The sequence below is a fragment of the Sebastes fasciatus genome, chromosome 11 (assembly GCF_043250625.1).
Source record: "Sebastes fasciatus isolate fSebFas1 chromosome 11, fSebFas1.pri, whole genome shotgun sequence".
Classification (NCBI taxonomy): domain Eukaryota; kingdom Metazoa; phylum Chordata; class Actinopteri; order Perciformes; family Sebastidae; genus Sebastes; species Sebastes fasciatus.
The window spans coordinates 28,044,571-28,065,060 of NC_133805.1; the positions used below are offsets into that span (position 1 = coordinate 28,044,571).

Sequence of the window (20,490 nt, forward strand, 5' to 3'; positions counted from 1 at the left end):
TAGTTTTTCTAACATCCTCCGGGTGCCATTACATCATTAGGACACAAATGCAAATGGACTTTAAGGAAGACTGCACTTCGCCTTCAGCTGACAGTTTGCTTCTCTCCCTCCAACCGCCTCATTTCTCTCTCAGACGGGTCACAAGAACACAGAAACTGACGAGTCGCTGATCCCCTCTTCCTTTAGGAACGAACACTGTGATGACTTCCTTGTTCTTCTGAATTGACCGGTTTTGACTTGATGAACAGCCTCCCAGAACGCCGCCGTATTTGTGTTTCAGGGTTTCCAGTGGCTTCATTTAATAAGATAATTTCACAGCAATTACAAGCTTTCAACAGAAATGTAATGTCATTACACGCTTGCTCAGTGACAAATTCTTGTTTTGGATGGAGAGCAACGCGCTCAGTGCAGATTTTTAGGGTTGAGAATCACAGCTTCATGTGGAGAGAAACACAATGAATCCTCTCGCTCTCTTTTCTCTTTAAACGGCTCGTCGTGATAAGCATGAAATTACAGTTCTGTGGTGATGTTGCAAACATTGTGTTTCAATCTCCTACAGGTTTCTTCTTCTCTTGACATCCAATACACAAAGCAATTATAGATACGGTCACGTACTACGCACCCTGTAAACAAATGCCGGCGCACTGGCGGAGAGTCATCTGACACTGAAGCCAGAGGTTGCTCTTGATCACATTGGGATGCAGATTGCATCAACAAACTTCAGTGCTTTCTGTCACATTCCTTCACTTTGTGTTAGAATATCTCAGGGTCAGGCGCCAAATTTCAGCTGCTTTGTGTGAAATATCGCACACTTCAAAGCTGCACTGGAGACATTGCTTTTTCAAACATAAAAGCATATCGAAGTGAGGCTGCAACAAAGAAGACAATTCAATCTCTGTTAAGTGAAACTGGGTTTATGTATTAAGTGATTTCCTCTGTAATTTCTCTGGGATCTGATCGGAATCGACAGCGTTTAAGCGCATTGCCCTCAGAAAAGAGGCTATTGTTGTTCTCTTTGTTCACACAAAACAGAGGAAATAAGCGAGCCGAGCTGAACAGAACAAATGATCAAGAGACCGAACCATCTGAGCAGAAACGTGTGGAAGCATTTCAGGTTCAACACATGAAAAAGAGTAAGGCTGTTTGAGGCCAAATAGGCCCTATTTAAACGATCTATAGCGCATGGTCTAAAGTGCAAGGCACAGTGCATGGTGCATTTAGGGCGTGTCCAACTCCACTTGGGCTGGTTAAACGGCGCATAATCTGGGTGTAAAATAAGGCCAAGGGCCAAAGGGGTTGTATTTAGTCTCTTAATTAATCATAGGTGTGTTTTGGGCGTAACAGGGATCAAATCAATCAGAGTGTCGTCTCCCATTCCCTATAAATGGTTGAGCAATACAGAATGCCTGAGAGCTTTTCTTCATATTCCATTATATTCTGAATTGTCACTTGCCACCTGAATTTTGTGTTTTCCTTATCATAAATAAAAATATTGTTCTAACGCCCACACTGTGTTTAACTGAGGAGGAGGATTGCTGCTGTACGTCCCTGTGTATGTAACAAGCAGAGTGTACGCGTGTTATAAACCCGCCTATGTAGACACATTTTATCTGAATAATGTGCCCTTTAAATAGCAGGAAAATACTGCGCCAGACTTTAGACCAGGTTTTTGTTGGTCAACGGCGTAATCTCTTTCTGCTGCCTCAAGATAGCAATAAGATAGCAATGCGCCAACAAAGCGCCTGACCACACCTCATTTTAAGATCAACACGCCCATGGGCACACAGATGGGCGCAAGTACATTTGCTACTTACACAACGTGGGCGCTGGGTGTTTCGCTGGGCTTTGCGCCACTTTGTGCGGGGTGTAAGATAGGGAGTACCCTTAAAGTTGAAATCTTTAAGATCTCCGTTCTGTTCTCATTGGCAGCACCTGTGGCGATAAGCGGTAATTGCAGGTGCGTTTTTGGATCTCACTTCCCAGAAATCTAAATAGTGTCACCCGTGTGACGACAATCATTTAGCAGTTATTTGGATTTGCACTTGTATTTCAAGTTTCATCGTCTGTAGTCATCGCTCTTTTCTTTGTTTCTTTGGCCACAGTAACCATTTACTCGCAACGCTAAGCTGAGAGCGGAAAAAAGCAGTACGTTGCTTCACACACAAGTGAGTTGAAGAGCGAGTCTGTTACGTTATCTCCGTCTACCCTCTCTGGTGGATGGAAAATGCGTCTCTAAAACTAGAAATTTAAAATTTAAAGGCAGGGTTGATGATGTTATCCAGTGAACCCTATTTGTTATATTGGTTGAAATGGTCTTTACACCCCGACAGCGATCCATTACTTATGAGCTCTGAAAAAGAACCGGAGAAGAGCCGTCATCTGTAGCTGCTGTAATCCTGCTCTTACTCTACCCTTGGCATGGGTGGGCTTAGACGGAGCTCCTGAGGCATTGCTACTTTCAAATTATGCTAGCTTTCCAACATCGTCGACCCTATCTTTAAATAACCTGAAATGAATAAAACATATATATATATTAGAAATTACGTTAAATTAATGACAAAAGTTTAGTTGGTTCCACCAAATTCCTGTATGTTGTTTTCTTGTAGTTACTATGTCACCAAGCTTCCAGCACCATGTCCAGTATTATTTCAGAATGTGCAAATGAACTTTGCTGCGGCACTTTCTGGTCTGCCGAGGCATTAAGAATTTCAATCGGTCCAATTACGTATTTTGAGCATGAGATATTGTCCTTAAAATACAGGAACTATAGAGCCAAAACTCAAAACCTGCAGCATTATCAGGAGTAAAACCTAAAGCAGCTTCACAGTCAGGAGACTTTTGGAATACAAATATGTTTTGTTTGAAAGTTCAAATGCAAGCAAGCTTTTAATTCCATCGGGATGTTGTCAGTTTTAAACCAGATAATACTCCCTCATCTCAAGAAAATCACTGGGGGTGCTTTCCCCTCGTTTGTCTTTCTCAATTTATTCTCTATGGAGCTTTTCTCGGCTCTGCGACACATGACTTTAGTAAAGAGCTGTTCACATTACATACACAAACATTAAACCAAATCTCTCAGAGCATCATTAGAACACAGAGAGGCTGTTGAACTGATGGTGTTTCATTTTAAACTATTTTAGGATGAATGTGCGCTGACTGCCAGGGGTGCTTACACTCATATGAAGTGGACGGCTGGAGATTATGAAGCATGATTACACGGCCGTGACATTCATGCTAATAAAAACAGATTAAAATGAAATTCACCACATATTTGGAGACCCACGAGAGTGGAGCATCTGCTATTAAGTTCATCTACGATTAGACTGACTCACCCCTGATGATGAATTACAGATGGAACATCCATTTTTTGGTTCTTGCGTCACGCTGTTATCTTAACCCGGGGCACCAGCGAGCCCTTTAAGGATCATTGGTGTTTTTGTTCGGTTTGTGGTGCTTTTTCTGACGTCCGGTTTGCTGCCACTGATTCTGGTGCAGTATGAAAAATAATATCCTCCAATAGACTATTATTGCTCAAATTAGAACACTGGTCACATTTCCTCAATTTTATCATCTTTGCATTGTACCCAAGTTAAGAGTTTTCATGTAACAGCTGCTTTACATCACACTCTGTCTGCTCTCATCTGACAACCACAGCAAGAGTCTTCGTCACAGAATAATCCCTCAAAAAACGTGCCACCTTACAGATTTCACTGTCACATTCGGGCCTTCTTATTTCCGACGTCTCAACAGGAGTTAATTCCGGGGGCCAGATGTGAGACACCATCAAATATTGTACGTTACAACAAGTAATCTAATTTCATGCCGGATGCGCATCAGAATGACTGTGGGTAATATAAACTGGAGTACATAGAAGTAAATGAGTTATGACTAAATGGCACCTGTGTTCTCCTGAAATGAAAGGTCACCTGTGGAGTTTTTGACCATGAGTCACACTCTGCAGTAATGTTTTGATGAGTAGGCACTCATTTAGTTTATACTGCAAGGTCTCTGCTTTGCATGATGATGCACATGACCGTCACAGGGACGGGGCTGGCGTGACAAACTGCACATCCATATGCAAACGTGTAATGGATGTTGGTGTTAGGTTTGTCTATAAGATTAAAGGTGTGGAACCGCTGCATGTCTTCTTAATTTCTGATGTCTTTGTTTTACAGAACAGGAGATGATTGCGACACAGATGTGACGCCATAAAGTTTGCACGTTAAAAAGGAGTAAATCTAAATTCATGCTGCATGTGTTGACAAATGATTGGTAGAAATGTAAATTGGAGTAGACAAAAGTCACAAATAACACCTGTATACTCTTTTAATTGAAGGTCATCTATGAGTCTTTTGACAGTTGAGTGATGTGTAATGAACATTAGGCTTGTGCTGATTGGCGATCGTATATCGACAACTGAAGGGTTGGTCACTGATTGGTTTTTCCTACGCCAATTTTAAGGCGATTAAGATGTAATAAAAATAATCTCTGGAATCATTTAGAGATGTTTCCGGTGGGGCTGCATGTCCGCCCGCTGAGCCCCGTCAATCAGCAAGAGTAAATTTGAAATCCTTAATTACAAACCAGTTTGCCGTCTCTTTTCCATGGGTCTGACACCCATTCTCCATATGCCTGCTCACCAGAACTTTACTCTGCGCTTCGTACGTGCAGTTAACGTTATGAATATGATTTGGATATTAAAGATTATATTATGAAATAATAATGTTAAACGGAACATGATGCTCGTACCAAGCACAGACAGACTTTTAAAAGAGACCCGTTGTTTGAATAGAGGAGACATTACTATTACATCGTTTTTTAATGTTCAAATATTTCAAATAAAGTGTTCACACTCTTTTACAAATATTTAATCACGTAACTTTAACTGTATTGCTGGCAAACAGCTTAAAGTTTTGATTATTTCAAAGCTCCGTCAGACGCTGAGCCAAGCTCAAGATGATTAGTCAAAATCTATAATCCAAATTAAATTCTAACATCAGGAATAATGATGATAATAATAATAATAATAATAATAAAGCTAAACAAAGAATACATTATTTAACAGAAATGAATAAATACTACTAAGAATGTTATTATTAAGGTAATAAATAAAAGAAGGCGGCAAACCTATGTAAACAATATAGGTTTCAAAACATTAAAGAGCCCTGAGGTGTTTTGATGGTTGAAAATGCATTCAGTGCGACTGACCAGTCTTATAAATAAACACACACACACACACACACACACACACAAAAGAGTATAAAGAAAAAAACATGTTTGTTTCCAATGACAAGTACAAAAGTTATCCTGTAAAGACCTTCCTAAAGGTTAAAAAAGACCACAGGAATGAATAGGTACTCACAGGAATAAATGAAACTGCCCACACTATGTGTCACAGTGTCCCAACTGTGAGAACACACACATCCACACACACACACACAAACCTAAGTGCATACACATGCTATGAAGGAGCAGCTGGCTGGGAAGCAGAGACCCAGGTCACGCAGGCCCAGGTGGCAGCGCTGTAAAGTGACACTGTGATTTAAGTCCTGTGTCGTCGTAAGGTCCGTTATCTCCCGCCGCTAACATGGCCGCGCCGATACGGTCCGACAGCCAGCGACTGCAGCTCAGGAGGTAGCGCTGATAATGGATAGCTTCGGCCCGTGCAACTTCCAGCCGCAGTGCGCAATCACATGAATCATGTGTTTAAGCTGCTGTCAAATACGTTTACATCCAGGGCTCTGGTCAGACTTTTTCATTGTCTTGGCTCCTGTTAGATGTTTCCTGCCTATTTCTGTCTGATTCTTTTTTTTGCTTTTTGGATGGAGCGAGAGAGAAGGACGAGGAGCGAGTCGTCTCTGGACATCAATACGCGATGATGTGCCTTAGAGAGAGAGAGAGAGAGTGAGTGAGTGAGTGAGTGAGTGAGTGAGTGAGTGAGTGAGTGAGTGAGTGAGTGAGTGAGTGAGTGAGTGAGTGAGTGAGTGAGTGAGTGAGTGAGTGAGTGAGTGAGTGAGTGAGTGAGTGAGTGAGTGAGAGAGAGAGAGAGAGAGAGAGAGAGAGAGAGAGAGAGAGAGAGAGAGAGAGAGAGAGAGAGAGAGAGAGAGAGAGAGAGAGAGAGAGAGAGAGAGAGAGAGAGAGAGAGAGAGAGAGAGAGAGAGAGAGAGAGAGAGAGAGAGAGAGAGAGAGAGAGAGGTGTATCCTGATGACTCAGCTGTCTCTTTGTTTGAAAATACATAAACACGGACGTTTTCCCTGCCAGAGACAATTTCCACCCTGAGAATCCTGTGTATCCAATAACTGGATGTTTAAGAGCTTATATCTACATCTCTGTACATAATATAAGAAACTCATTGTTAGTATGCCCACTCATTTCCAACTCCATATTACACATTAATAATGTTTAGTATGTACACATTTTCACAACATGCTTTTTCCTTTAAGGCCAATGTACTTCACTGTTTTGTTCTTTAGAAAATGTGAGAAAAGTTGTGCCAACGGACGTCAGTAACACTGTGACTACAGAATAACACCCCACAAAGACAAAACACATATTTTTCCCGAAGATTTATAATACTTCTTTGTTTGCTTCCTGAGGTGTTACTGGAGCTTTTTTCTTTCGTTACCACCATCTATTTAAATTTGTTTCCAAGCTGTGAAGCCTCGATTCCCTCTGACACTGACTCCGTGCCAATTCCATACGACATGCCAATTTTAAGCAGTTTGTTTATAGGCTGGAAAAGTGGCTAAATTTAGCACGCTGAAAAGAAAAGAAAAAATCAAGGTTGTTTTTTTTCTCTCTTTTTTTCTCAGTGTGAGATAGCGACAGAAAAAACTTGGCAAACAAAAAGTTTACAATAAAACTTACAAAAAAAACATTTTCTTTTCTCTTTGTGACGTTAAATCAACGGACGTTAATGCAAAGCTGCAATTTGATGGCCTTCCATCGGTCTATACTATCGTTTTCTATTTAAAAGAAAATGTAAAGAACACTCTTTTGTTTGCATACTCGCAGCAATCAATACAGTGTATACTAGAAAAATTAATGTATCATACATACTGTATAATAGGACATGTTGACATGTCACAATGGGAAAAGCTCGAGTGTAAATAATAAAGTGAATGATGGTTGAATTTCATTTAGATGCTTCAGTTTCAGGGTCCTGGTATTGTGCATACTGACTCACTGTCACTCTCACTGGGACACCTGAATAGAACAGAGCCATCTTTAATGATATGCTTTTTCTACTATGACAAGACGTCAAAATGTCTGCTGTGAGAAAGGCCTACTAGTGTAAAGAATTTAATTCTACGACAATAAACAGGGTGAACCAACTACATACTCAAAATCTACTTAGAAGTAATTTGTAGTTTGGCATTGGGACACACAGCTATTGAAAGTTAATTAGTTCCTTCTTGGCACTTGATGGTCTCATTTGGCCTTTTCGACCTGCTCCTGATTGTAAGTCATGGAGTTAACTCAGGCTACTTCTGTTTAGATCATCGAAACCCCTCTGCCTCTGAGTCTCCTTAAAGGATCAGTGTGTACGATCTGAGGGTATCTAGCAGTGAGGTTGCATATTGCTGCCAACTGAAGCCTCTGCCGTGTGCCAAGCTTGTAGGAGAGCTATGGTGTCCGACGTGAAAATGGCCCTCTCTAGAGCCAGTTGATGTATGAGTGGTAGGTCATATGGAACAGAACCAGAACGTAGAGTGTGTGTGTACGTGGGAAGTGAGTGATGTTATCAACTCTGGCCTAAGTAGGAAAAGTTAACAGTTTTTGGTTTGTCCGTTCTGGGCTACTGTAGAAACATGGCGGTGCAACATGGTGGACTCTGTGTAGAGGACCCGCTCCCTATGTAGATATATAACCGGCTCATTTTAAGGTAACAAAAACACAACGATTCTTATTTTCAGGTGATTATACACTAAGGAAAACATACTTATTAACATCATATTCCATTGTTGCCAATAGATTCCCCCTAAATGCTCCACACTGTTCCTTTAAGTTCAACTTCTTCCTCACCTCTGTCCAGAGATGACTGACCTTCCTGACGGATTCTTAGGTTTGATTTCAAAGTACACGCTGAGAGGCGGTTACTCGGTTGACTGGCGAGTCAGTCAGCTGCCGCTGCGTTCCGCCTGATCAGCAAGTCGAAGCTGAGGCGACGCGTCTCCTCTGATGCTCGCGGCAATCTGGATAATTAGAGTTGTGTTCGATCACTGTTCCATCTCTGCCAAGCTGATGATTATCCCCCCCACACCATGCAGCCAGCAGTGACAGTAAACCAGTGAACACACGAACACACACACACGAACACACACACACACACACACACACACACACACACACACACATACACAAATGACAGGGTAAAGGCCGACAAGCTGCTCCGGTAAGAGTCTTTTAAGAGTGTGTTATGTTATTGTGATCTTTAATAATGGATAAGCAAAGAAAATAAATCGACAAAGTAGGACTGCACAATTAATCTAATATTAATAGCAATCACGATTTTGGCTTCCCACAATTAAATGAACATGATCGTCTGTGATATTGACGTTTAAAATGCTCCGCTCATAGAAAACTCTGCTGCATAAATCAAGCCCTTCCTAAACTAACAGCTAGAGATGAACCGTCAATCAGCAGCCGATCGAAGCCGGCACGTTTTCACCAGTAAACACACACGTGCAGCCGCCACATGACGGTTTTACGTCAGCACACAGCGGCACAGTCAATAACGTCACACACACACACCGACACAACATGTAGTCGGTGTGGAAGTTCTTCAGTGTGAGTGAAGAAGACAAAAATCGGCCACAACTCTAAGTCCAAAATAAGCCGTGGAGGAACAACCTTAAAACAACCTTGGAACAACTAACTTAATCAGACACTTATTATATTATAATTTGTTCCCATGCATGCTGCTCAGAGTAATCACAGAGATCGGCTCATCTGCTGTCTGGTGTGTTCAGGCTCTACTCAGTAAAATGAGCATCGTGCGATGGTAAATTATAATGCTATCATGATGCGTTCAAATGTAATCTTGTAAAATGTAGTTTTAGAAAGAAATAGAAATATGACCTGTTTAACTTCCTTACACTAGCTCTAAGCAGCCTATAATGCATAATTAGAACTACTGATGCCAAGATCTTTTTCAATCAAAGCAAATATTTAACTAAAAATACAACTATTTATTTCTTAATCATTTGAATTGTGTGTTTTTATGCAAATAACCACTATAGATGACCATAACAAAGTAAAAGGAAAACCATTCGAATTTTTGATGGTTGGAATTTAACACAACATGGAAATGAAGGCAGCGCTCTGTTTATTTAAATGTAAAATTGCAATAAAAATAGTTTGTCCCTAAAACCTATGAATAATCGTGATAATAATCATGTTCTCAATATTGATCAAAATAATCGTGATTATCATTTTTGAGAGTTCTTATATTGCTGTGGACTGCATGAAATCTACTTGGCTTGGCTGTGAGCTGTGAGCAACATAAAGAGCTGTAGTTTATTTCTGGAGTAATATCATACTGTATTAGCTTAACATAATAAGAGCAGTCATTACGTCTCTCCCTCTGATTACATTAAAATATATTGTGTTACTGTTGTCTTTCAGGCTATTTTAAAAGTTGTTGCCATGGGCACTAATTACCTCTCAATACTGGAATACATGCAGCCAACTTTCAGACAAACACAAATATGACGGACAGGCCGGGACGTAGACGTATAGAGAAACCTCTCAGATCTCATCGCATATTCATTAGATGCGGCTCATTGTTCACACCTCGAGTTTCTGTCTCTGTTACCAATCAGCAATGATTGAAGCGCAGCGTCACACCCAGGAGCATTATGTCCTGTAATGAGATTCTTCTCCCCGAGCATACCTCCCTAATCCCACGACTCTATCTGTGTGTCGCGGGCCTCCGGAACAGCTGAGCCAAGCTGAACATGGACGCTCTACATGAAATTCAGTGTTAACCCTGCCGTCCTGAATAAGAGCGAGACAATGGAGCCGGAATGGACTGGATGCTACGCTTATTACCGAACATGTTAATCCTCTTAAGAAGTTAAGAGAGGTCTTGATGACATGAGGGAGAGGCAGGAGTGTAGAGCTCTGTGGAAATGAGCAGAGGCTGGTCTGAGAAATGAGTTTCGTCCTAAACAAAAGCGAGCCCGGAGCCTGGCTCTCATAGTCATTAACCTGCAATTCTCTTTGGGGACTTGATAGAGAAAGGAGTTGGTGGGTCTGCCTTTAAATAACAGAGTTCAATTTTAGCAGATGTTGTTGCTGAATATCCCCAACAAACAAAATACTCTTTCCAACTTCCCAGGTTGCTCATCTGTAGCTTGAATAATTTTAACATTCATGATCATTCAAAAAGCGCCAAGACGCTGTCAGAGAAGTTGTGAGACCGGCTGCAACCAGGGTGTTTAGAAAGACTGCCAGAATCATGCTACCTCATTAACCGGATTTTCCCCAGACCGGCATTTGGCTGATGTCTATAACCCCGGCTGCGCATGCTTCTAAGGCTCCTCGTAAAAGCTTTTCGTTAGAAAATGGCCTTCAGTGCCGTGAGCCTCTTCAGAGGGAAAGTTAAGTAACTCACTTTGATAAGGCCTCATGAAAGGGAGGATTTGAGACAAGGAAAGCACAGAGCGTTGAGCGCACCATCAGCATCCATAAGGTGGATATTATAGCAGTGAACAGAACAGTGAATGTCAAAGCACAGAGCGGTAAATTTGTCAGAGAGAAAAATTGGAGGTCTGTTGTGAAATGTTGTGATGTCAAAAACAGGAACTAATAAATAAATAAAGACTCACCTGTCTTTACCCGTCTCCTTCTTGAAGACCATGTCGCAGTAGTTCATCCTTTCCTCTGTGGTGACGTAGATGCGGGCGTGAGGGTAGTTCTCTGCCGCCTGTCGCAGCATGTTGTACACGATGCCCTTCCCATCCTTCCTCATGTTTCGCAGCGGCCCCCACACGACGTAGACGGTGTCGTTAGCCTGGCCGAAGAAGTACTGGGGCTTCTGCAGCAGCAGGGGGACGCTGGTGTGAGACACCACTCTCAGCGTGGTCCGCTGGCCCACGTCGTGTTCGAAGCCCCGCGTGGGCGCGTTGTTCATCCGCCAGATGCAGGGAGAGCGGTCGATCTGCGGGCCGGCAGCCTGGCCCAACATCTGGCCCGAGCTGGAGACGATGCTGCAGAGCTCACAGTGCAGCTTCAGAGGCTGGAGGAGAGGAAGTTACAGCAATTCATCATTATTATATTATAATTAGGACAAGTCCAAGTCCAGTCTCGAGTCAATAGAGAAGTCTGAGTTGCATTTCAAGTATGTCAGGGTAAGTCTCAAGTCAATTGAAACAGGGCCAAGTCAAATCTTAGGTCGAAGTCAGTCAGGACAAGTCTATGTCAAGTTTTAAGTCAATTAAGTTGAGTCAAGTCTAAAAATTAACAGAGACAGGGCCAAATCAAGTCTCAGGTTGATGTCAATCAGGACAAGTTCTAGTCTCAGGTCAATGTCAAAGTCTACTAACACAAGCCCAGGTCACGTCTCAAATCATTTAAGTCGAGCTGAGCAACATTTTTGGCAGAGAAAGTCTCAAATCGAGTTAACATGAACAAGTCCATGTCAAGTCTCACGTCAAAATCAATAAAGACATGTCAAAGTCAAGTCACAGATCATTTGAGACATGTCCAAGTTAAAGGTGCTAAATGCAAGACTGTTTCTATTGCCTCCACACGGCTCTCAACATGGGAGCAGTTGGTCGGGACGGTGTTATCAGCTGTAACCGCTGTATGAGAGCAGTGCAGAGCGGCAGCTGTGAGCTAGCCAGTGGGGCGCGCTCACATGCACGAACATGCTGATTACAACACACACAGAGGGAGAGCGACTTCATTCTCTGCTCAGGTAGACATTATTCCTCTATATCTTTACATAGCAAATAGTTGTTTGATGCTATATTAATGCTCTGGATATCATTTAGAGAACCTTTGTGCTAAGATAAGTCTCACGTCAAGACTCTCAAATTGACAGACAAGTCCAAGTCAAGTCTCAAGTTCTTGTGGACATGTCCAAGTCAAGTCTTAAGTGAATTGAAGTCCGAGTTGAGTAACAATTTAGTCGGGGTAACTCTCCAGTCCAATCTAAACTTTACAGGGACAAGTCCAAGTCCAGTCACAAATGTTCACGTGCAATTCACAAGTCAACAATCAAGTCTTTCAGAGCTGAGTGCGGATTATAACATATGTACAGGCTTAATAATGAAATGTGCTTTTACCGTTTTATTTGTTTTAAATAGAGGCTACAGGTACTATATGTCCAAAGAGGCAACAACCAGCAGGGCTGTGGTTCAGCTCACACAACAGAGGCACAAGAAAACTAGATAATAAGAACAAAGAACAAAGAGAAAAGAAATATACTGTATGTCACAGTGCAAAATACTGCAGTGCTTTATCATTTTCTTTCATAACTTGGGAAGAAGGCTTTTTAACCTGCTTATATACAGTAACAACATCCTCTATCATTGAGAGGCTAATAATGCAAGAAGCCTGGTAAGGGAACAGCGGTCGTCTTGAAATTACCATCGGAAAACAGAATAGAAGAGACACAAAGTAGAATCTAAAACCAGAACTCTTAGCGACGGGTGAGCTGAACACTGCTATTGATCATCAACTCTTTCAACTCCAGCAGACGTCTATGGTCATTTTGTGTTCAGGGACAGAGAACATCTTTATCTCTTATTTTCAAGTATTTGAAAAAAAGTGATAAACATTCTTCAAAAATTGCCTCCTATTGTGCAGTTTCTTAAAAGATAGTAATCCCATTAAGACCTCGACTGGTGAAATGAACTGGAGACAGTTTGAAAGTATGTCTGGCTCTTGTCTTTTAATTGAACTTAATCTAACGGGTTATTTTCTTACTACTGACTCATAACCTCTGAGTGTAGTTTTCTTCTAAAATATACTGCATCTCATGTCGTTTCATGCTATAGATTGTGATGTACTTTATATGTATGCAATAATAATACTAAAGTGAAGTTTTGGCAAGGGGCTTGTGTGATAGGAACATAAAAGACATTTGGTAATTATTCATAAAAAAATATATTCATCAGGGTTTTACTGCCCTGTATAATTTCCTTTTATGTCTTAAGATTAATGCCACTGTGCCCAGAACTAACATTGATTAAGTTAATTGAATGTGAGACCTCAGAGGTTACGGCAGAGTCTTACCGCGGCAATGCGGGACGGAGAAGCGAGGGAGATGCGTCATTTATCTTACTGTATATTTTTTATATATCTTATTATACTTTACTGGAGCGAGGGGATTTGTAATGAATCTTCAATAATAGCTCTTAGCTACGCTTTGCCAAGCGAGGAAGAAAGCTCTCTGAATCCGAAATGGGAGATTTACCTAATTGAAGCTAATATGCTTGGTTTGTTTTGATGAGATTAAACTTACTTAAGTGAATGAATGCAAGAGAAAGTTAAAAAAGAAAAAGCATTGTGTCATGACTAAGCCCTGTTTGATCATTTGCTTAATGGGGAATAACTGTAATGTCACTGGTTTGAATATAAATTGCATTAGTGCTAGCGTTCTGGCTGACGAACGTGGAACTCTCTCTTGCATGTTATGCGTTTAATCAACAAACAAGTGAGTTTTAGTGTGCAAACAGAATCCCACAAGGCAATCCAGTAAATTCTACTATGACTACTTGGCTTATCAGCGCTCGTATGACTCATTGTTGTACATGCGACTGCTTAGATGTCTGAGTTTTCTCCAACAGAGCTACCTGCCACTGCTTTTCCTCTCATGTATGGATTCAGTCATGGGTTAAGAAATGATCTCTGGGCCTGGACTGGTAGCTCTCCATTTACTGGGTGGTTGAGACACACATCACCGCAGCCTTGAGCTGTCAGCAGCTCGTCCATCATCACCCGCTGCCCTTAGCTCAGCTCATAACTCCATCACGCCTCTCAGCACACACAGATTGGCTGAACTCCGGGGGGGAACACTGGCTGGCTAACAGCATGCGAGACACATGGGTTTACGACTGGAAACCTACAGCCGAGGAGCCCCTGAGCAAGGCATTTAACACACAACTGCTGCAGTAGAGCAGCTCAGTGAAGGCTGAGGTCGTACATTTATAGATAACCAAGTGAGATTTCCTACATTCATTTAAAAACAAAAGCAGGCATCTTAGTAGTTTACAGTCACAACAGTAAAAACATTATTAGCGTCAGCAGTGTACAATAGTACACGAGACAGGTAATCTGAAAAAAAATCATGTGCCTCTGTGTTTATATTTTAATATGTTTAATTTTGTATTACTAATCTGAATTTGCAAAGTAACTAAAGTTATCAGATAAATGTAGTAGAATAAAAAAGTACAATATTTGCCTCTGAGTTGTAGTTGAGTACAAGTATAAAGTAGCATAAAGTGAACTCAAGTAAAGTACAAGTACCTCAAAATTGTACTTAAAGCTGCAGTGGGTAGAAATGGAGCAAATATGATTTAAAAAAAAAAAAAAGCTTTTATAAAACGGTCAAAAATCATGTGCCTCTGTGTCCTCCGGTGCTCCTAATGGCATCTACACGATTTCACAGACCGGAGGAAAACAACCAATCAGAGCTGAGCTGGAACCTGCCGTCGCTGAGCAGCTGTCAATCACTAGCAAACTCTGATCAAACAATCAAACTAGGCAGTGCTGATAAAATATGAATTCATATTGTTACTCTAATGTATATTTCTCTCCTTAAATGTTTTCAGAAAAATCTTGTAGTGTACTGTTTAGCTGTAAAATGAGAAAGTTTGTGATCCGACAGCCATGTTGAGAACAGTTGAGGAAATACCAAGCACCGCCCACCAGCCGGAGCACAGCCAATAGGAACGCTCTCTCTCTGAAATGGCCTGTGATTGGTCAAAGTCTTCCGCCACGGACTAGATTTTTTTAAAGCTTGAAAACAGAGCCATGAGGAGGTTTATAATAATAAAGGTAATAATTATCAAATTATAAAAGATTATCTAACGACTAAAAACCCTACTGGAATATTTTTAATCAGTATATAGAACTGGAATCTAGATCCTCAACAAATCTCTGAACATTACGTCCTGTAAATCAATAAAATGTTATGGCCTCTTCATCCTCTCAGCTGTGATTCATGTTTCGGTTTCATGTTCATGACGGTGCCGTTTCAGTGTGCCATGCAGTAACCGCAAACAGAGTGCGCTTTGATAATCCCGATCATTTTGGCACTCTCTGATAAGTACAAAATCTACTGAAAGCCTCAGATTTTAATGCAACAGTGTGTTAAAAATAAAGTGGGTTATTTAAAAAAAAAAAAAAAAAAAAAGGCGGGCTTAATGCTGGGAACTCATCATTAAATTATAGCACTGGGGTGTGAACTTAACCTTGACGTTCATTAAAATGCTCTAAACACGATTAATTAATAAGCAATAATTATTACATTAATGTGCCAAGTCCCAGCCTCCATGGCACTTAAAAATTCATTGATTAGCTGAAGCTGTTTGCATGGGAAAAAGTGATTAATCCCAAATACTCCTCTTGGGGCTCACACATTATACTAAAGAGCAGTGGTGGAATGTAACTAAGTACATTTACTGAAGTACTGTACTTAACGCTTCAGTAGGCAGAACCTTTTTGGCATCATTGGGCAAAAATTCCATAATAACCTTTCAGCATATTGTAATTCAAGTGTTCTGAGATGAGAGAAAACTAGACTTCTACACCGCCTCATGGCTCTGTTCTCAGGCTTTAAAAAAATCAAGTTCCTATTGGCTACGGTCTGGCTGGTGCGGTGCTTGGTATTTTTTCAACTGATCTCAACATGGCTGCCGGGTCACAAACTTTCTCATTTTACAGCTAAACAGTACACTACAAGATGTTAGAAATATCATATAGTTCCATGATCAGTTCAAAATTTTAATTTGTTTAATACTTTGGTTTATAAGGATGGCATAATTATAATTTTTTAAGATATATTTTCATTCAAATTTTGCAGTACGATTTTTTTAACGCCCAATGTCATGACATTCCCATCAGCGTCAGCTTTACTTCGTGTTTAGTGCTAATTAGCAAATGCTGTTACTTACATGCTAAACTAACTAACTACCTGTTAAACATCAGCATTTAGCATTGTCATTGTGAGCATGTTAGCATGCTGACGTCAGCATATAACTCAGACTCAGCTGGTCCAGAACCACAAGGTTTCTCATTAAAATGATCCACCAAGAAATCCAAAAATAGAAGCACTTCCCCTCCATGTTGGCCATTGTGTACATTCCAAAAGGTCCAAAAAATCAGGTCTAAATGAAAATATTGAGTTTCTGTCTCCGTCTGTGATAGACCAGGGGCAGAAATGTAAAGTGCCACAAGACAAATGTTTTCTATTTCTCCTGAAAAGCAGAACGGGAACGATTTATCACACCTGGAGGCAGACTCAATCAAATGAGGAAAATAAGGCAGACCATTCCAATGCTACCAGGCTATGCATTATACATGCTTGCAAGAGGTTTATAACACCTGAATGACACCTCGCTGTGGATCGTGTAAGATTGCCTTACTGTCCGGGAGAAATATTACTGCTTCTTAAGGTGTTGCTGTGTGCTTAACAGAGGCTGACAGCTCACACAGCAGGCTTTCACTCCGGACATAATCGCTCACGACACCTGGCACAAGAATATCACCTTGACCAGACTTCCACTATTCTCTCCATCCTTTGTCAGAAATTTCAGGAGCGTGTAGAACACTTTTGACACTCACGTTCAGGCCAATCACTGCCCCTTCTGATTCGCAATAGAGAACTCACTGGTGGGGGAATTTAAGGCGAAAAGAGGCCTAATTCTGCAGAAGCTGCCAGTCTTTCCAATGATTTGCATAAATCTCCATGGGGAGAGGGCAGTGATTTAAGCAGGCTTGTCTGGAGGCAGAAGGAGGTGCAGACGTAGAGATTGGTGTAAGGCGTGATTGCCTCTGGGCCCATGTTGTGCAGATGAAACTCTCCAGAGGCAGAGAGGGTGACGCTCTGCATTAATCTGCCAATATCATCTTGCTGAATATAAGGCATCCACTTCTCATTAAGGACCAACGCATCCATCGCAACTCCAAATCTAGATGTATTGCTGCCCAAACTGAAAGCACAATCCTCATTGCCTGTCAAACGGAAACGTTGCATGCATCTCTACGATCAAAATATACGATTTTCCTGCGTGACTACCCAAAATCACCAGCACAATTTTAGTTTTTTCGCCGGCTGCCTCCCCAAACAACAAACACGCAGCTTGGTTTTTACATTTTGATGTGGTGGGAATTAAAAGGCTTTGATATTTCAATTTCCATAAATTGCGCGGGGAATATACAGCACAGAGCTGTCTGAAGGCAGAAGAATAGGATCACGGACATGGGTGTTTGGAATTACAAAGAAATAATGCACACCGGAGACATCAAACAGGCATTTTTAGATCCATCACGGAGAACCTGATATAATGAATTAAGGAAATCCTCAAGGAGGTGCTGTGCTGTTTCCATGAGTGCCTTTTGAATACACCTTCATTATCAAGGTGAAGCTGTGTGATGGCAGGTTAATGTTAACAGAGGGTTATAGAATATGAATGAACCATAAAAGAACCTGTGTATGACATTATGACTCTCACACTGTGATATGACAATAATCATCATGCAGCTAGTCTAAAAGCCTGTCAGCTTTAAGTCACTTCATAGCTGACAAATGGAAGCTTCTCACTATTTGCCTTGATTACTGAAATATTACCACTTTGTCCTTTTTCTTCATTTATTTGTCACCATTTTTTAAAATGTATTTAATCGAGGGCTGTCAATTGATTAAAATATTTAATCAGGATTAATCGCAAATGAATCACATTTTTTATCTGTTCAAATGTACCTTAAAGGGAGAGTGTCAAATATGTAATAGTCTTATCAACACGGGAGTGGTAAAATATACTTGCTTTATGCAAACATATGTATATATTCATTATTGGAAATCAATTAACAACACAAAACAATGACAAATATTATCCAGAAACCCTCACAGGTACTGCATTTAGCATAAAAAATATGCTCAAATCATAACATGGCAAACTGCAGCCCAACAGGCAACAACAGCTGTCAGTGTGTCAGTGTGCTGACTTGACTATGACTTGCCCCAAAACTGCATGTGATTATCATAAAGTGGGCATGTCTGTAAAGAGGAGACTTGAGGGTACTCATAGGACGCCTTTGAAAATGGCCATGCCAGTTTTTCCTCACCAAAATTTTGCGTTAAGTTTGGAGCGTTATTTAGCCTCCTTCGCGAGGAGCTACTATCCTTTGACAAATACAGTAATTTTACCTCGCAGAACATCGGTTAGATAGTTTGTGTTATTGTGTGACTTATAATAACACAAACAAACCGATTGAGGCAGCGGTAGACCAGCAACTCTTGTGTTCTGCAAGGTAAAATTACTGTTTTTGTCAATGGAGTCTGGTGACATTGAAGAGAGCATAGATAATGGCTTCAGTTCCCCGTCGGAAAGAGCTGTCTGACGGCAAGGTAAACCGGTGAAAACATTCCAAATATAGTGTACACTTAAACTGATGTAGATTTTTCTAGGTCGATCTTTCTTTTAGGAGGCTAAAATACGTCTTGCTGCTGTCCCCCGTCCACAGCAGTACGTTGCTTTGCTCCCATGCCGGTACTCCTGTCTGTTTCCTCCCCAGCTGCTTCATCTACATCGGATTTTTTGGACGAGGGGCCCAAACCTACAAGATCTATCACAAAACGAACAAAACAAGGAGAGCCAGGAGACGTGCAAAGACACAGACACCAAATGGGGAAACAGCAGAGACGGAGCCTCAGGAATCAGAACAAGAAAATATTGTAATTAATATATCAAAACCCACGTCTCATCCCAGATTGTGTCAGTGTGCTGTCAAAAGGAATCTCTTTTTCTCCGCCCACCACACTAATGACAGGGCGGCTGTGGCTCAGAGGGTAGAGCAGGTTGTCCACCAATCGGAAGGTCGGTGGTTCGATCCCCGGCTGCTCCGGGTCACATGTCGATGTGTCCTTGAGCAAGACACTTAACCCCAAATTGCTCCCGGAGGCATAGCCATCGGTGTGTGAATGAGTATTTAGATTAAATCCTGATGGGCAAAGTTGGCACCTTAGTAGCCTCTGCCATCAGTGTATGAATGTGTGTGTGAATGGGTGAATACTGACATGTAGTGTAAAGCGCTTTGAGTGGTCGGAAGACTAGAAAAGCGCTATATAAGTCCAAGTCCATTTACCATTTACCATTTAATGAGTTTAATACCAAAGTGGATCTATTTAGATTCTACCGCAGCCTCCATCTGAAAATGTGGTACCACCAAAACACTCAGAGAAATGTCACTACGGTCCTGAAAAGCTCTCCTTTCAGACCTGAAAAAGTCTAATTTCATGCCTCCAGTATCAAATGCCACTCTGACTGCCTTCACGGAAAAGGTGTACTTTGACATTGAGAATTTGTTCTCTACACCAGACTGTGGAGAATATGACCAAATCCCCCAAACAGGCCTTGGACTGTCTCGCCAAGAATGAGTCAATTATCATAAAACCTGCTGATAAAGGAGGAGCAGTGGTGGTAATGGATAAGGACAAATATGTTGAAGAAGCCTTATGGCAATTGGATAACCCTGAATATTATCACAAACTGTCCTCAAATCCACTGGGTAACACACAGACATTGAGAGGAACGGTATCCAGAGCTAAGGAGGCAGGGTGGATTAGCCAAACAAGAGCATGATTTTCCTGTGGTGTGAACAGCCTAGGATACCACTTTTCACATGCTGCCCAAGGTCCACAAGAATATATTATATCATCTAATGGATCCCTTACAGCGCCTGCTTCTCAATTTGTAGAGTTTCATATTAAGCCTTTGGCTCAACAACTGCCTTCATACATCAAGGAACTCCTGCTTGTTCCTCCAAACTCGGGGCGTGCCGACCACCATCTACTGTAGGTAATACACTGACTATAGATAAGTACCTCATACAACCCCACTTCAAAAAATCTGAATTATCACTTTAAGTCAACCAGTTTGAACCAGCTGGCTACCTCCGTGGTTGCAAAAAGAAGTCTGATTGTATAGAAGTCAATGAGAAAATGAGCCTACTTCTCACTTGATTTATTACCTCAGTAAACATTGTAAACATGAGTTTATGGTCTCAATCGCTAGTTTCAAGTCTTCTTCAGTACAGCGTGATGTTCATTTAGTAAATTATGGTCCAATTTAGAGTCAAATAGATCATAAAGCAGGGGATGCTTTAGGGCGTGGCTACCTTGTGATTGACAGGTCGCTACCATGGCGTTGTCCGGTCTGGGAGTTGTCCGTGTTTTTGTCTTAGAACTTTAACCCTTTCACAGTGTGTTTTCAGTTCATGAAAATTAATCATAACCTTTTTGATCACCTGAAAAC

General features: G+C 41.2%; 1 protein-coding gene across 5 annotated transcripts in view; it reads right to left on the minus strand.

Moving 5' to 3' along the window:
• The window catches only part of st6galnac3 (ST6 (alpha-N-acetyl-neuraminyl-2,3-beta-galactosyl-1,3)-N-acetylgalactosaminide alpha-2,6-sialyltransferase 3), a 108,378-nt gene that overhangs the window by 41,349 nt on the left and 46,539 nt on the right, over positions 1-20,490 (minus strand). For all 5 annotated transcript variants that reach the window (XM_074652027.1, XM_074652025.1, XM_074652026.1 and 2 more), the window contains one exon: positions 10,834-11,243. In XM_074652027.1, coding sequence (XP_074508128.1) covers positions 10,834-11,192 — 359 coding nt within the window. In that variant the 5' untranslated portion in view covers positions 11,193-11,243. The remainder of the gene's footprint in view (positions 1-10,833; positions 11,244-20,490) is intronic.